Genomic DNA, 18,041 nt, shown 5'->3' with positions numbered 1-18,041 from the left:
TATCTCCAAGTCGGACACTTCAAAATTTACGTGCTCCAACTTGCGGGGGGTAATAGGATACGTGATATAAGACGGATCGTAAATAAGAGATCCGTCGGTCAAGATGAGTTCCAGAAATAATATACGTGTGTAACACGTGTATGTATGTGACGGATCAAGAAGATGGGATCCGACGATCAAGAAGAATTCAGAATAAATACGAAGATATGTGAAGATATTTGAAGATATGTGAAAATATGTAATATTTGGTATAAAGTATAATATATTCAGAATATCTCTTGTAACTATCTAATGGTAATATTAGATATATTTTATATTATTTCCTAGTTTAGTAATCAGAAACTAGGCAACTCTAAACCCTAAATTCTCTATAAATAAGAGAGGGTTCTAGGAAGCAAAATTATTGAGTTATGTCTGACCAATGTAACCGATCAACCCATATTTTTATGTGGTGATTATTAATAAAGAAGTTACTCTCCGCCGATGTAGGTCTTGAGTATCCGACCGAACCACGTTAAATTATCGTGTCACTGTTTAAATTTATATCTCCGATTATTATATAATCGTGATTTTAATAATGTAGTCAGACAAGTTTTAGAGAGAAAATAAAACTTTACTTTTAGGATTTTTACTATATACTACAGTTGGAATTCAACCGGGACTATGGTCCGAACTAAAGACATACCCACGTTGGGACCTGTGGGGGCACGTGTTCCCTTAATTGTGCTCCACAGATCCCAAAGGTAAAAGTCTGTTCCAGATAGAACTAATGTGTTACATAGAAAATAACCCGAACTACTTATTATCAAAGATGAGTTGGTGTAATGCCGATAGTATGAGTTGTTTGTGTTTTAGGTTGTTTTCGATTCTCGTAGCTTTTCTTTTTAGTTTTCTATGTATAAATTCGTGTATACCCTTAATTTTACTTAGAATGTGACTCTATTTATTTTTATATTCAAAGATTTTTATATGTGTTTGTGATGTTTTGCAAACTAGATTTGTTTACATGAGCACCTCCCTTACATATACATACGAGCTAGGTGTGATGAACTAATGGAAGGAGATGCAATTAGAAGATGTGGAAAATGGAAAATCGATTTTCACACCTAAATACTTTCGTGAATATGGGAATTGGATATAACTGGGATGTTATAAACCTATTTGAATTAGAGAAGAACGAATGAATGAGATAAATGACATACCAAGAAACCCATATGTATTACTTAAGACAATTGAAGTTTGGTAATTCATTGTGATGGTGGGGATTAGTAGATATAATTGTTTCTTAAAAGTTCTGTGACGCATTCAAAATGGTGGTGGTGCGTGGTGGAAAAAGATTCTTTTTTAAGAACCGCCGACAATGGCAGATGCTAATGAAGAGAAAAAAAGGTGACAGAAGACATCTAAGATTTTTTCCACTGAAATCTTAGATGCACTTTAGACGTTTTAGGATGTCTCGAGACCCCTAACCCACCATAAGACATACCAAAAGAAGTGGTTGATTTTTGGGTTGACAATGTCAGTTGAGAAATTCTACTTGCACCTAAGACCTTCTTAGTCCGTGAAGAGTTGTTTCAAGATTCTATCAGGAGTACGAAATTTCTTAGTGGTATGTCTAACCACAAAATGTAAGTTTTATATACACGAACCACGTTTACCAACCACACCCCTTTTATCCCCAAACACCATCTCTCGCCGATGAATATTGTATTCTTCTTCGTATGATGACGATCGTCAGCAAATAGCTGGAAGGCCATCCATCTACAATCTTCGTAAAAAAAAATTATTTTTATCTGTTTTCTTTCTTCCTCTCCTATCACTCCCGAATAGATCTCTCTCCCCCCTCTTCTTAGAAGTTTTGTCTAGAATTTCTCGTTGAGAGTGTGTGTGTGCGTGTTGATGTGACATGAAAATGTCACATTTGGAGAGCCTAACTTAGACTAATTAGTCATTTTCGAGTGTTATCAATAACATTTTATGTGTTTTTCTTGTTTAGGTACCATATTTGGAATAAAGAACCTAATTCGGAATAAAGGGAGCGAATTATCACTATCATTTCATGTGCCCAAAATGAGAGAAAAGGACTTCAAGCAAATCATATGAGAAGAGGAGTCAAAGACGAGTCCAACGGTGAAAACGGAAGTCAATTCCGAGTTCGGACGGGGAAGTTGTGAAAGAAAGAAGTCGAGGTTCGGTCTTAAAACAAAGATTCTATGAAGGCACCCCCCCTTGATTTCCAAGTGAAGATTAAAGCCCAAGTCTTAAACCCAAGCCCAAAGAAGATGAAAGAAGGAAGAGATTTTGGAGGCACCCTCTTGATGGACTCAAGTTTGAGTCAAAGTCAAGTCTTGACTTGTCTAGGGTTTGAGTAAAAAGAGAGGGTCAAGACACTATTCATCTTCTTCATTCTATCATTCAACATCCAAGAGAGGAGAGAGAAAAAGAGCTAGGGTTTGGGGGTTTGGAGTGTTCTTGGTTAGAGAGTTTGAGCTAGAGAGAGAGCAAGAGGAAGAAGGAGTAGCCGGCCTTACTTGGCCGGCCTAGCTTGGCCGGGCAAGCAAGGCCGGCACAACAAGCAGCTCGGGATGGCCATGGAAGCTGCTCTCGGGTTTCTTCACGGGAGCTGCTGTTCGGGCTTTATAGCCACTCGGGTAGCTTCTTCAACGCACGGGACAGCAAGCCTCGAGCATGGGACGCGCGCGCAGCAGCTACCGGCAAGGACGGCCGGACAGCAGCATATTCTCACGGGACTTCACGGGACGGCCGGACAGCAGCACGGGAGGGTGAGTAACCTGCTCGGGATGCTTCCAAGATGGCACGGGACAGCATCTATGGGCCGGATCTAAGCTTCCTTTGGCCGGAAATCTTGATTTTGGCCGGAAACCTAACTTTCTTTGATCGGATTTTCGTGGTGTTCCGGCAATTTTCTTGATTCAAAACCTTAGGGCTTTTACTCCCCATGTCTTGATCTATCTTCCCATGTAGTTTGATTTGATTTTGGGTAAGAAATCTCTAGAGAGAGAAAGCTTGATGAAGCTTTAATGGAGTTTGGGTGAAAAATGGAGAAGATGATGGTGGTCGTTATGGGGAAATCTGATTTTTGCTCGGGGACACCCAAAGTTCACTATTAAAGGGAAATCCAGAAAATTGCTACGGGGAGATCGACTACACTTAGAGACTCAATTTTCTCGACGAACCTAGCCTCGAACCACATCGAAAAAGGGGGATTTCTCATCATCTTCTTTTCATTTATTATTCATTCAACATGTTTAGCTAAATCAAGTGTGTCGAATATATGGGATGAAATGTGATGAATTCGTGATTATGTTAATATGATTTCATGTTTCGACTATGAATTGATGTTCATTTGATTCGATTATCGTTTTGATCGTATTTCATGTGTCTTGTCAAGCACTTCGCATAGTTAGGCGACTAGACGATACTTTCGACGACTCGGGATTAACCGATTTAGGACGTTTGTTTGACTACGTATGACCTCCGGATATACGTAGTCCTTATAGACACCACCTTAGGAGTCGAACATCGATTGTATTTGACACATTAAATCGGACAATACATAGTTGTAGATTATCATTATAGATTCCCGGACTTCGATACATGAACTCTCGTATTCGGATACTCTTGAAGCATGATTTGAATGTGATGATTGGCTTATTATTTGTTACATGTGAGTTTAATTGTCTTCGTCTAGTTTTATAAACTAGAAGCCTTGATCGTAATCGTCTATTGACACGAACTTTGATAATGCGTACTTAGTTTGATAATCGATGCTTAGTGACGTTTGATCGATTATACTTAGTTTGACGTATTATGCTTATTAGTGTCATACTTGTTCATTCTCAATTCATTAGATGGTGTGTGTAAGTTTGATAGTCGATGCTTAGTGACGTTTGATCGGTTATGCTTAGTTAGACACATGATGCTTAGGATTGTCAATGTGGGTGAAGTTAATTACACTTTCATGTGAATAGATACATAGTATTTTGTCATTGTCGATCTTGTGGATCGAAGTATCCGTCTCAATTAACTTTTACCCGAATCGAGTCTTACCGTCTCCCGACTCTTGTTTCTCCGACTCTTCTCTCGAATCTCTTTCGCCCATTTACTTTGTTGTTTAGTTTAGTTTTACTTGCTTTGTTCTCTTCTTGTTGCTTACTCAATCATAAACCTCCCACTTTTATCTTGTTCTTTCCTTTTTAGTCTAAGTTAGTGAGTGACTCGTAGACCGGTGGGTTAGACTCTCCCGATAACCGGACTACCAACCTATCCTTGGATCAACTCCGGTTTTACCGGTTACTACTTGATACCTCCGCTTGGGTGTGCAACCTTTTCGGGTGCATCACGTGTGTGTATGTGAAAGGGAGAGAGGTGGGGAGGGAGTCTTTTTTCTTTTTTTGTTGAAAACCGTCTTACAGATATCCATAATTCTCTTTTAGGGGAGGGGAAGGGGGAGGGGGTCTAAAATATAACTACGTCCATTCTAAAAATTATAACTTTACAAACTTAAGCAAATAATAAATATTTTAATGATAAAATCAATAGCCACAAAGTGATATGTGAATTTATGACCATTTTATAAATCATTAGATATAGGTCGATATTTAACTCGATATGTTGCCCACAAACCCGCTCCGAGCCGAGACGCTATATTTATCCGCTTAGGAGGGTTGATCCCACGTTGTTGTCCGCGAGGCAGGGTTCCTCCTTAAGAAAATTACTAATGTTAGGGGTATCTATGTATATTTCGGCTGAGAAAGAGAGAATCGGTGGGAGGTGAGGAGAGAAAAATTGAAGGGGCGCCTATAGCCGGGCCCATGCCAAAATGGCCCTAGTTCCCGAATAGCAGCATATTAATTAGTAAGATTCAAAAAATAGAAGTTGACTTGAACCCCAAGTTTCGTAATAGGGTTTCTATCGTTGTCACCTTTATATAAATAAAGGACTGACCAAAAGTTCCAATTTCTTTTCAATCAACCTCCACCATTATCAACAGAGGTTTCTAAATTTTCAATTTGTCTCTTGGAAGATCTGCCAATAAAACCTCTTTGATGTAAGTTTCAGTTCCTTCTTTCTGTTTTTCCTTCTATTCTTTCTTTTTCTCTCGCCTAATCAATCGTCTCTCTCCTTTTGTACTAGGGCGTAATAAAAGTTTTTAACGAGCTCTCATCTCCATCGATTTTGCTCTATCAAGTTTGAGATTAAGGTAATCTTCTCCTATCCTTTTCTATTTGTCTTTTAAGTTTCTTCTGCGGTTGCCCTAAAATATTTCTTTAGTTAAACTTAGGGCTGAAGCCTGATTTTTTTTAGTTAACCAATTTCGTTTTGGTTATTCGATTTTGAGAAAGCTAATAGACGACGGAGGTTTGCAGTGATTGCATCTGCTCTATACTAATGCTTTCTAGGGTTTGCTAGTGTTTTAAGACGTAAACACGAAACAGCCGTTCATATTTACACCCCCATTGTTTACTTGTTACGACCAACATATCTTTTTTCCTCTTTATCTCAAATCTAATGACATGGACCAATTTCCTTTTGTTTTGTGAGTTGTTGTTTCTGGTTTGTTAAAGAATCAAATCTATTTATTTATATGCAGATTTAAAATGGCCGAGACTAGTAGTAGTAAGAGTAATGTACCAGTAGAAGTATCAGATCCAAGTGCATTTGAAAATTACTATAGGAAAGCAGCATTTGAAAATTACTATAGGAAAGCAGCTTTCGGAAATGAAGATGGGTTGATTGATTATTGGAAATATATGGATTTCTCTAAAGGATCGTATTTGCCCAAATTAATTTTAGACAAGGTAATTATATACTTAATACTCTTCCTTATCCTCTACTAGTACATTTTATATAATATACTAGGTAAGACCCGTGCCTACGGCACGGTGGATTCCGTTGAATATTTTATACATCATAAAATAGTTGACTACTCGTTATGAAAATAAATGATCTTTAAGTTGCAAAAAAAGAATTTCGGTTACAACTATTAGATCCCCTTTAAAAGAATAACATTGACTTCTAGCTCTAACACTTCCAATCTCTAAAACACCTTGCCCAAAGGCACCTACTGATGAATTTCTGAGGTTGATCCAATCTCTTTACAAGAGGCCTAACCTGAATAAAAATTAAGAAATTCATTGAAATCAAGAAAATTTTGACCATTCTAAAACCAATAATTTTGTTGAATATTTGTTCTTGCCTACAAGTGGAAATCTCCTTGTTATAGGAATGAAAATATGAAGAATTATAAACACCCAATCCAAATGAGTTAAAAGATGAGAAATTATTAGAATTGGAGAAATCATTATTTAAGGATACAACAAATTTTAAAATTCAAGATGGTTCAATAATCACTTGGACGTAAAATATTTGAAACATAACATTTTATCATACCATCTTATGCACATATTTATACATGATGCCATGTTTCTTAACCTAAAAATAAGAGCCTTAACAAAAATTTAGTCCACGCTCTTAGAAACTCCATAACTTTATAGCCAAGTATGTTAATACAAAACCACAAACCATCAAACCCTATTATGTATAATACTCACAAATCACATACCTTTATTATTCTTTTATCGGTTTTCCCTATACCAGCATGTATTGAAACCAAAATAGGAAGAAAAAAAGATTCGAGATCACTTGAAATGTAAATTTTGAGTTTACAAAAGAATTCTTTCAATTATTCTTACAATCATATGAAGTGTGTAACTCCTTTACACAATAGATACATCAAACTCTGGGAAGACAATCACAAATTTGAGAAAGTGTCTGTTCAAGAAAACTTGAATAGAATTTCTAACTGCCGTTGAATATATTGGTGAAAAGGAAGATGATGTTCACCTGTTATCGTGAAAAGATAAATACGCAAATTAGAGAGAACTAAAGATGGTCAAATTGAAGAACATAGATACAAACCTTCAAGTAGTTGTTAAGATGAAACATAGATATGAAATATATTTATAGACCTCTCCAGACGAAATTATTAGGTAAGATACAAGTGAGGATTTTAACTAATTATTGAGAACCAAATCTTCTTTAATTCGTAATTCAGGGTAGATGGTGGTGCACTTGCATACAATAGTTTTTTAAGAAGAGCTTACCAAAACAATATTTAGAGACTCAAAAGATATACAGAGAACCTAATACCCTGAGACCAATATCCAGAAATTTTGATAAATCAAAGGAAAGAACTCAACCATGCAATTATAGAAAACATAACGTCTTGAGCACAAGAGTCGTGGACAGTTGAGAGTAACAGGGTAGTGGGGAGGCCAAAAGTCTAGGGAGTATTACTGCTTAATTTTAATTTTTTTTTTGATAAGATGCTTAATTTTAATTTAGCAAGCCTTATAAATGAGAAGATGAGTAAAAGACAAGATTTAAAGGATAGGGTTTGTGTCAACCGTAGAGTTACAAAAATGGTCATTAGTATCGAATTAATTGGAAGAATTTTAACTCCCAATACACCATTAAACTCCCACATTATTTCAGGTAATTAGTGTTGTCATTAGATATATGGATTTAAAGACCACAATTGAAGATAAATCGAGATGGACGACTGTGATATCATGGGTGAACGAAGTTTATACAATAGATTTTAATGAGAGAGTGAATGAATTTTCATTTTCTTCGGTAGGTAATAGATCTAATGGCTAAAATTTAACAAAAAGCACAACGAACGGCTAGATTTGTCTTTTTGTTTGTCCCAATCATCACAAAACATTGCGTTTTATATAATAGATTACGAATTTAATAAGAAAGAAATTCTACTACTGTACTTAATGCAATTTATTTGTAATACATGTTGTAGATATGGGTATTGATCAACAGGAAAAAGAGTGAGACTGCTATTTTCATTGGTCGGGAGGAGTTTTATGAAGCTCTACAGCTTACAAGTTTGGCACAAAAATCTAAAAGAGAAGGAACTCTTGTTGATTTTGCCAATCAACTCTCAAATATTATTGGCTACGACACAAGCGTATTACCTATGCTACATAAAGTATCACCACCAGATAACGATACCATTCTTCTCCCTTCACCATATGTAGATATTGACGGAACTTTGAAGACATTTGCTCCAAGACCTCCTCGACTATCATCATCGAGTGAGCAAATAAGGTTCCCACTTAAAACTATATCATGTACTAGAACACCATTTGATCTTTTTTTACGGATAGGTTATGATGCCTTGGAACATTACGACTTCGGCGGCAAAGGTTTTGACCGAATTACTATATGTATACCCGCACCATTTCCTACAATTATGAAGCATATATTTATACCTCCTACGCCTGTGTCATTGAGTATTGAATCTATGCCAAGTTGGGAGGACAGAATGCGAGGTGAATTGATGGAGAGGTGGGAGGATTTGCCGGATGAAATTAAAAGACTAGCACTCAAAGAACTAAAAGAAGAAGCACCTTGGCTGGTTTTATGGGTGGGGCGAAGGCGGGGTATAATTAACCTAATTGGTGATTGTTGTCCACCTTTAAAGGGTATCTGATATCTAATATTGGTTTGACATTTACATTGAGTTTTTTTTTTTTGATGAGAAACATTGCATTAAAAAACGAACAAGAGTACTACAAGCACACAAACGGCTAAAGAAATGCCGACACAAACAAGAGTACTACTAACACACAAAACGTTAATATTAGCCCCTGTATTAATGTTCCAGAAAATAAGACTATCCATATTAGAGTAATTCTTAATAATAGCACTGCATATATCATCGACATTTACATTGAGTTTGATATGAATAGTTCTAACTGACTACACATTTATTTTGTCTAGTTTTAAGGGTGTTTGTTTTTTTATCTCTTCACATGTAGAATTTCATGATATTTTTTATGGTTTGAGCTTGTCTTTTGTTTTGCAAGCACTTTTTTTTTTTTTTTTTTTGTTGAAAGTATCAGTATATTAATTCGAAATCAGAGTTCTATTACAATATAATTTACAAAGAAAATATGGAACCTGTTTCCAAACCTTCGATCTGTTTTTCTTTCTTGCCCATTTTGCGACTTTGTCCGCTGCCTGATTGAACTTTCTACATGTGTATGAGAATTTCACTGTTTCTAATCTCTTTCGTATATCCTGGATTCTTTTGATGTGTATGAGCGATTGCCATTAAATGTCGTTTTTTCCTTTCTGCAAGTACTTGATGATATTTATGTTGTCACTTTCAATAATAATTTTTTTGTATTCATGAGATTCTGCCCATTGTATTCCTTTCAAGATGGCGATAGCTTCCCCTTCTTCTGCATTCCTACTCCTGGTGGTAGAAGCTATCGCTACAATCATCTTAGATTCATTATCATGTACTAGCATACTGATACCAGTGATGTTTTGGGTATTTGTAAAGGATGCATCTACATTTATTTTTATAAAATTAGTTTCAGGAGGATTCCATTTTCCGCTTTCCGTTTTGAGCTTTGTGTCGTTCTCAGCTGGGATTTGTGGGAATGAAGATATAATGTTGATCATTTTGTCAATGCCATTGATCTCGTGTTGAAAACAATGGTCACATCTAAATTTCCATATGTTCCACATAATAGTAGCGTAGTGAATATTGTTTGTTGTGTATACATTCTGGTCGTTTGACTCCCAAGAGAAAACCCAATCTCTTGTTGAAATAATATTTTCAGATATAATATTGAAGTAGAACCATATATTTTTTGCCATAGGGCAGTGAAGTATGGCATGTTCTATTGTTTCTATCTCGTTGCAGTTAGGGCAAATTCTATTGTTATCAATGTATTTTCCGATTCTGTCCCTGACTGGGAGAGCTTGCGTGCAAATTTTCCATAGAAACATTTTGACCCTGGGCACCCCTGGGATGGACCAGAGAAAATTCCAATTAGGGGACTGGGGTTGGGGAGTATTCCTACTAGTGCTCAGATGTTGGTACATGGATTTGACACTAAATTTACCGGACTTGGTAAGAGACCATTTTATTTGATCGTCGCTATCTGAAGGTAAGGGGATCGATAAGATTAGGTTTTTAGTCTCATTGTCGAACTCATTATTCAAGATCGTTTCATTCCATTGACCCCTGGTTTATCAGTTGCGATACCTTTTGAAGGTTAGAATTATGATTCTGCGGTAGAGATGGCATCGTAGGGATCCAGTTATCAGACCAGATGTTTATACTTTTTCCGTTGTGCACTTCCCAAATCGTGTGGTTTTCTATTATGCTGAGGTATTTATTAATATTCTTCCAAATCCAAGAATGATTTGGTTTTGCCGGTCCTGGGTTCTCTGTCTTCTCGAAGTACTTAGCTTTCAGGAACTTCACCCATACCGACTCCGGTTCCGATTTGATTCTCCAAGCTAATTTACATCTAAATATGAAGTATTTTGAAATGTAAATTAAACTCATTAGAGCACTTTGTTCTCAAAAAACATTTAATATTTGTTTGTTTTTCACTAAATATATTTTAACCTATTTTCTATGATTGGAATTGCTCAACCCAAATCATGACTTAACAAAGGCTTTAGTTGCTACCGTGGGGCTCCATTATTTACTACAATCCCCAACTTTCTATGGGCATTCCTCCAAATCCAACTTTTAAAGCATATTGCTTTAGACCAAGACCAATCATCTATATAACAAAACAGAGGATGGTGAATGCGGGTGACTGGGATAAAATTGATTCATTCCCATACTCATTAGACCATAGATCTCCAACTCATCACTTATTAGACTATAGATCTCTAACTCATCACGGATACAAAATGAATAAGACTATAGAGCTCCCTTTATTCAATTTCAGTCCCTTATTATTCAGTTTAGGTCCTTCTCTAATGTCATCTCTAAGAGAGAATTTATTAAAAAAATTTGGGGAATTAAAGTTTTTTTTAGGTGCTGGCTTCTTTAGCAATCTTCATACAATTGATTAGAGAATAGTTCTTCATACAATCCATGAAGTTTAGTTTTTTTTTTGTTGAGGACCATAAAGTTTAGTTGTTCATACAATTTATCAAATTTTGTTCATACAAATTATCTACTTCATGGGCTATAGGAATAGGAGTAATTGAATTGACTATATAGGTGTACTATTAGGAATATACACTGGATAACCCTCAAATGAGAAGCACATCAATCGTGATGGAATGTCAAAACGCTTCTTATTGACAAGATTAGAGAGATTCCTAAAAACATGACTGTTTCACACATCTTATGTAAGGAATGTCTGACTTTGGTTCCGCCAATCGTCGCGCCGTAAAAAGAGGATATAAAAGTGGATACTAGGAAAGACATGATAGACTTGAAGCTGAGTGGGAGCATAAGAATAGATTGTGTCATCCTAATCACATTAGGAAAACGTGTCTCAAGGCCGCTTGATGAGTAGCAACTGCGAAAATGCGTGGTCGCGCTCAAATGGATTAAAAGTTATCATTTTTCTTTTACAGTTGTACTCGGGATCAAGAAAGTTCGAATGACGTGACGTATCGGATGGGATACAAATTGACACGGGAATCGAGCATTGCACTTATTCTAAGTACAAATGGGAGTCTAAAGGAGATGTCCTTCGACCAAAGATGCAATGCGAGAAATTTATTGGATTGGACAATTGATGAAGAAGATCATCATGTCCAGTTGATTTAGGGATTGTAGTGTTTAGCTAGAAACCAACTACGATCGTCGAATTACGAAGTAATTCGCGGCTAACTTCGATCGGATCCTACATCGGGTTACACATAAAATGTTTATTTGATCGGATGATATGACTAGTCGTATGAGACATATAATCATGGGAGAGTCTCATAAACATGTCTCATAGGCCTAAAAGAAGTTCAGACAAAGATAGCACAAAAGGCCCCAAAAAAGGGTTTTTGTGTCTGGGCACCAAAAGGGTGTTTTGGGCCCAATAGGAGGGTCGACCATGCTCAATAGGCTGCCCATAATGGGTCGGCCATATATGGAAAAGGTCCTTAGCATGGGGCGGCTAAAACTTAGGGAAATAGGAAAATAAAAACTAGTTTCCATTTTCGATTATTTCCTTAATCTTATTCTAAAGGGACTTTTTAGGAATCTAATTAGGGTTAGAGTCTAACTTAGAACTCCATATAAGGTCTCTGAGGGACTTGAATAAAGTGTGGAATTTCTCAAGAAGCTTTCTTACTCTAAAAAATCAAGTAGAGAATAGAAAGTGAGCTTATTCCCAAGCTATCTAACTAGTCAATAAAGAAGTAGGTGTTCTTCATATCAAATCACCATTGGAGTTCTAGCTAGATACAAGGTGGGAGATCAAGTTGATCATTCGTATCTTGAGTATAGGAGCTACACGTGGAGCCCTTGGTCTTCGCATTCGATTGGAAAAGTTCGAGGGAAAACTAGTGATTAAGGTAATCCTAAACTCTTAGTTGATTATTAGCTTGTGCATGATGATCCTGGGAATGCTAGTGTTAAACATGAGATGTCTGATATTCCGCTTGAAACACTAGTATGAATCATAACCCAACAGTTGGTACTCTGGGCGAGGCACGCTTTTTAAGCCAGGGTTATGCTTATCTTTGAGTCGGGTAGACAAGCTTAAAAAGCGTTCCTCGCCCAGTAATTTTTATGTGGCGGAGTCCAGAGCAGTATTACATTGTCTTGCAGATTTGGATCGTCTTTAAGTAGGGTAGACGCGGAGTTATGCTTATCTTTGTTCGTCTCCCTCTCCGACGCCAAGTCAGTAAGTGATGTAAAAAATAAATGATAAATTAGTGAAATTGAGTTAGAAGTAGTACCGTTTTAGGTGTTTTGCATTCCAATTGTTGTTGATGTCCAGACCTTCCTGTGAGTGGAGCTTGTGTGTTCCTTGCTCCACTACTTAGGTGATGAGGTAAGGCCCTCCCCAAGTGGGAGCCAGTTTTCCTACTCATATTTGCTTAGTATTTTGGAAGACCTTACGAAGCACCCAATCCCCCACTTTGAAACATTTTTGATATAGTGAGAGGCTACCTTCTGTTGGTAGATGGCATTTATAATTGATGCCTTGGCTCGTCAATTATGTCATGGTTTTGGTTTAGCTCGACTCAATTACTTTCTTCTTTAGTCCATTAGTATTGTGCGGTAGGGACTTCTGTTTCAGCTGAAATTACAGGTTCAAAACCAAAAGCTAATGAGAAAGGGGTTCACCTGTTGGCATCCGTACAGTTGTTCGATAAGCTCATATTACTGTTGGCAGTTGGTAGTCGGTATGCCCAAGTTCCTTTAGCTTTTCCAGTTTCTTCTTCGAAGAGTTCTTGATAGTCTTATTTGATGATTCAGTATGACTACCATTGGCTTGAGGATACCTTGGGGTTGAAAAGCTGAGCTTTATCCCCCAATCCTTGCAAAAGTCTTGGAAGGCAAAACTTATAAATTGGGATTTGTTATCAGTAACGATTTCTTTAGGTACCCCAAACTTGTTAATTATATGCTTTCACACAAAATTCATAGCTTCTTTATCTTTTATTTGGTGGAAGGCCTCAACTTCAAACCACTTAGGAAAATAATCGGCCATGGTCAACATGTAGACACGTTGACCTGGAGCAGTGGCGAGTTTCTCCATTATGTTCATTCCTTATTTCATAAAAAGTCAGGGTGATATTATGGAATTTAATTTTCTAGAGGGAGGCGAGAAGTTTATTTGAACCTTTGACATTTATCACATCGTTTGGCACGATCAATTGAATCAGCCTTCATGGTCGGCCAGTAGTGCCGACAGTCAGAGCTCTATTGGCTAAGTTGCGACCACCAGAGTGGTTGCCACATTCTCCCTCGTGCAATTCTTTTAAAACATACTTGCCTTCTTTTGGAGTGGTGCATTTGAGGTAGGGTTTGAATAAGACTTTTTGAGTAATTAACCGTCGAGTATGCAGAATCTCGCGGCTTTTACTTTTATCCTTCTGGCTTCGTTCTTGTCTTAGGGCAGCTTGTCACTGGTTAGCTACTTTATGACGGGAGTTATCTAGGTGTCAGCGGTATCTGTAGTTGCTACCTTTGGTTGTGGGGTTTTCTAGCTGGTTGGCCACTAAAGCAGGATCAGTGGTATGTCATTTGCTACCTTGCTCTGAATGGACGAGCCAAGGTTTGTCAAAGCATCTGCGTGTACATTTTCAATTCTTGGCACCTACTTATATTTTACCTCGTGAAAGTATTTTTGCATTTCCCTGACATGCTCCAACTAGGTCGTCATCCTAGCATCTTTGGTTTGGTAGGTTCCTTGAAGTTGGTTGACCACAAATTGAGAATCAGACCTCACATCGAGGTTTTGGATCCCCAATTCTTTAGCCAAGGTCAGACCTGCAATTAATGCGTCATACTCGGCCTCATTGTTAGTTGCTTTAAATTCACACAATATCGCATGTTGGACCATGTTCCCCTCAGAGGAGGTAAGAAACACACTTAGCCCAACTCCACTCATGTTGCTTGACCCATCCACGCGCAGAGTTTATTTTTTAAGGTCTGACTCATTGAGTTGGCATAAAAAATTATTTTGAGGATTTTTTTTACACCTAATTCTATTATTTTGTCTCCCCAGAAAGCTGAAATGAAATCCAACCCTCTCGAAAACGAAATTCCCACCATCTTCATCTAACTGGAATCATCAATATCACCGTCGCTGGAGAGATTTGCAAAAATTTGACCTCCCATTATGTCCTTCTCCTCAAACTCCAAGTGCAAGAGATACCATCTTTGTTCCTAACCACCAAAGATGAAGGAAGTTCCAAAAAAGGTCGGGAAAACGTTAAAACACTACACCATATGGATTTATGAACATGATTTTATTTCTAAAGAGGTATATGAGCATTCCCTATCACTTTAATGCATGTTTGGCAAAGTTTTTTTTGTAATTGAAAAAAAAAAATTGAACTCGAGCTCGAAATCGGTCTTGTATGACTAATTTTCTACATGGAGATCAATCGCACCAGAAATTTTTCAAGATCTGAGAACAAAGCATGGTTTCCTAGGAATCGGTGGCCTTGCACCAATTCGGCTCAAAGAAATCTGCACGAGGCCACTGATTCCAACACTAGGAAGTGGGTTTTTTACCAGGTTAGGAATGATGATCTTGTACCGATTTCCTTTGCAAAAATCGACATGCCCTCACTGATAAGAATCGACATGTCCCCATCGATAAGAATCGACATGTCCCCACCAGTTCACTCCGAGAAAGTTTAGCAAGTTCATGGAGTTGGAATAATTGGTGGTCGTGTATCGATTCTTACATAGGAAATCAGTATGCTCGTACCGACTCTATCTACAGAAATTGTCATTGTATTACCGATCCAAATATAACTTTTCTTTTTTGTCTTTATTTCTCTTTAAGGTTTTGCTATTGTTCCTTTTTCTCCATTTTCGATCAAAAATTCTAACGGCTTTTGGGACTTTGGAAGTCGAGAAACCAAAGAAAGGTGGTGTGATGGAAGATGGGACGAAGTTATCTTTTGATTTTGATGAAGCTCATGCCAACCTTGGTAGCACAACTCAAATAGTTCCAAGGGGACGGAACCATTTATTGGTTCTTATTGGTTTCCTCCTACCTCTTTTACTCACAATTATAACAGAAAAAATAATGCATTAAACAATTATAACAGAAAGTAAGATATGTTGTGAAAAATAAAAAAGGAAAGAAGAAAGATAATAGAAATATAAATTAAGAGATAATAGACAAGAAGAAACTAGATTTGTATTCCTATGTTTGTAGAGAATTTCTCTACTTTAGTACTTTGGTACTTTGATACATTGATTCATTTGTACATATTATCCTTTAGTAAAGAGCCTCATTATATAGGTCTCTAAATGAGTTACATAACCAATAGAGATTCACACAATAATGGTGTTTAAAGACAAAGTAATGGTAGAGAACTTATGGTCGTGAGAGTTACAAAGTGCGGTGGTCATCCACCAAAAATCAAATATATAACACTTCCCCTGGATGTCCACCACATCAGAAATTGTCTCCTTAAAACTTTACTTGGAAAACCCAAGGGGACAAAACCACAGTGAAGAGAAAAGAGTACAAATTCTTTATAGTTGTTTATCTTTAATCCCCACATAATCTGCCTCATTAAAACCTTTTAAAAAAAAACATATGGGTAAAAATCTTAACGGATAAAAAAGAGTACAGTATGAAAATGCAGTATATAGTGTCTTCATAAACTTGCTCCTCCTCATGAGGGTTCAGGGCATTGTTCGACTTTGTACCGCCATCTTCTTCTTGGATACACAAAAATATAATAAGTAGAATTTGACATTTCAAGTTGCATTCATATATTCTTCATCAAAAAAAAAAAGTTGCATTCATATAATGTTTTAAAATTTATGCATACTTTAGATTGAAGCTTGTTAAATCTTATAGGGATTTCAGTTGAACTCACTTTCTAGTGATTTATATTTGTTATATACATCGATCAGATAATTATAATATTTTGTGAACCAATGTACTAATCACATTTCAATGTGGTTTATTAAAATTCTATGCACAATCCACCTGACACACATAAATGGTGTTAAATTCATCATTCGATGATTATTGTTATAAGATTGAGTTGTCTCGCCAAAACCTTGTCAGGAAAATCCAGACGAGCAAAACCTTCAGGATAATTCTTTGTTCGTGCTTTGACTCCAAGTCTGAAAACTTGATTATTTTGTAAGAAATATCCAAAAGTCATGAATTATTTCGTCAAAACTTTATCAATTACTTAGAGTAACTCAGAATCAATACGATCTAAGTAGCTATTATTATTCAAAAAATACATAGCTTGAAACAATTTTATTTGCTCTCACAAATTTTCACAATGTGCATATAATTCAATGAGTTTTGTCATTCAGGTACGTGTGTCGTCATTGTATATTTTAAGATACTAGGTATAACCCGTGCCTCCGGCACGGGAGCTTCCGCTAAGTATTTTATACATTATAAAGTCGCCGATCACCAATTATCAAAATGAATGACCTTTTGCCTGCTAAAATAGACCTTTCATTATCACAAATATTTCATCTCCACTTAACAGGAACAAATCAAACCATATGCTTGAGAATGTAAATCTCTAAAAGCAAACTATAAAAATTAACAAATTAAAATTTACCGAAAACTTATAATTGGTTGCAATCGTTACACATTTTTCTAAAAGTAATTTGTAATCAAGTCCTTGCCAAACCAACTCATTTAACTTCTTCGGATTTCTTTCTTTAACATTTTTTTGACATTGACAATGATTTTCACATTTTTAATAAGACGTAGATGATACGACTTCACTTTTTTTCAATTTGATCTCCTGTTGTCTAAAACATTTTTGACAATGACACAGTTTTCATCTTTTCGAACATAAAGCAAATAAAAAATTTAAGTACTTTGGCAAGTACATATGGATTAATTGAGAGATTTTTTTCAAAGATTTAGAGCTCACACAACAAAAATTTTCTGAAATGGATAACAAAATCAACGACATTATAATCAGTTAAGCTTAAACTAACTTCGACAGAAATATCAAGGGATCAAGTAAACTTGAGTTCGGTTTTGCTGGAATCACCATGAAATATCCGAAAATTGAAATAATTGGTTAACCTGAAAATCAAGCAAAAATAAAAAATTATAACACATTCAATTAAGTAATTTAAAAAAAAATCAAGAAACCCAAACTTTCTTATCAATATCTCAATCTTTTGTTGATGAGAACCAATCACAAACCCTAGATTAAGTGAAAGAGAATAGATAACCGAAAAGTTTTTGATTCTTTTGTAACAAAAAAAACAATACAAAAATGAAAAGATGAATAAAACAATTAGAGAAATAAGTCATGAAAATTTTTAGAAAGAGAGAAAGGAGTAGAAACGGCAAGAGAATAGCAGAAATTACCAACAATGAACAATCTGTATCCACGAAATGAAACTGGTTGGAACCAAGGAGAATCAACTTGAACATATGGATGACCTTTGTGATGGATGAAACAATAATAACAAAGAAAATTTTCATACAATACCAGCAAAAGTAATTGAATTCGGTTTTGCTAGAATCACCATGAAATAATTGAACCAA

At 36.3% G+C, this 18,041-nt stretch overlaps 1 protein-coding gene across 1 annotated transcript; it reads left to right on the top strand.

The window, feature by feature from the left end:
• The first annotated feature begins 4,901 nt into the window (after positions 1–4,901).
• LOC147556429 (uncharacterized) lies at positions 4,902–8,573 on the top strand. Its single transcript, XM_086664330.1, has 4 exons — positions 4,902–5,071; positions 5,158–5,224; positions 5,615–5,822; positions 7,838–8,573. The coding sequence occupies exons 3-4, from the start codon at positions 5,622–5,624 to the stop codon at positions 8,528–8,530; spliced, it is 894 nt and encodes a 297-aa protein (XP_086520456.1). The 5' UTR covers positions 4,902–5,071; positions 5,158–5,224; positions 5,615–5,621; the 3' UTR covers positions 8,531–8,573.
• Positions 8,574–18,041: the final 9,468 nt, after the last annotated feature.

The sequence above is a fragment of the Eschscholzia californica genome, unplaced genomic scaffold (genome assembly GCF_041429995.1).
Source record: "Eschscholzia californica isolate CP2 unplaced genomic scaffold, dmEscCali1.0.p SCAF_2, whole genome shotgun sequence".
Classification (NCBI taxonomy): Eukaryota; Viridiplantae; Streptophyta; class Magnoliopsida; order Ranunculales; family Papaveraceae; genus Eschscholzia; species Eschscholzia californica.
Note: the sequence above shows the minus strand (reverse complement) of the source record. Positions and strands in the feature narration are given on the sequence as shown.

Excerpts from the sequence above, each read along its gene's own strand:
- LOC147556429 (XM_086664330.1), top strand. The coding sequence starts at position 5,622 with ATGGCCGAGACTAGTAGTAGTAAGAGTAATGTACCAGTAGAAGTATCA. Across the intron at positions 5,823-7,837 it reads CCAAATTAATTTTAGACAAG|ATATGGGTATTGATCAACAG; the intron begins GTAATTATATAC and ends TACATGTTGTAG.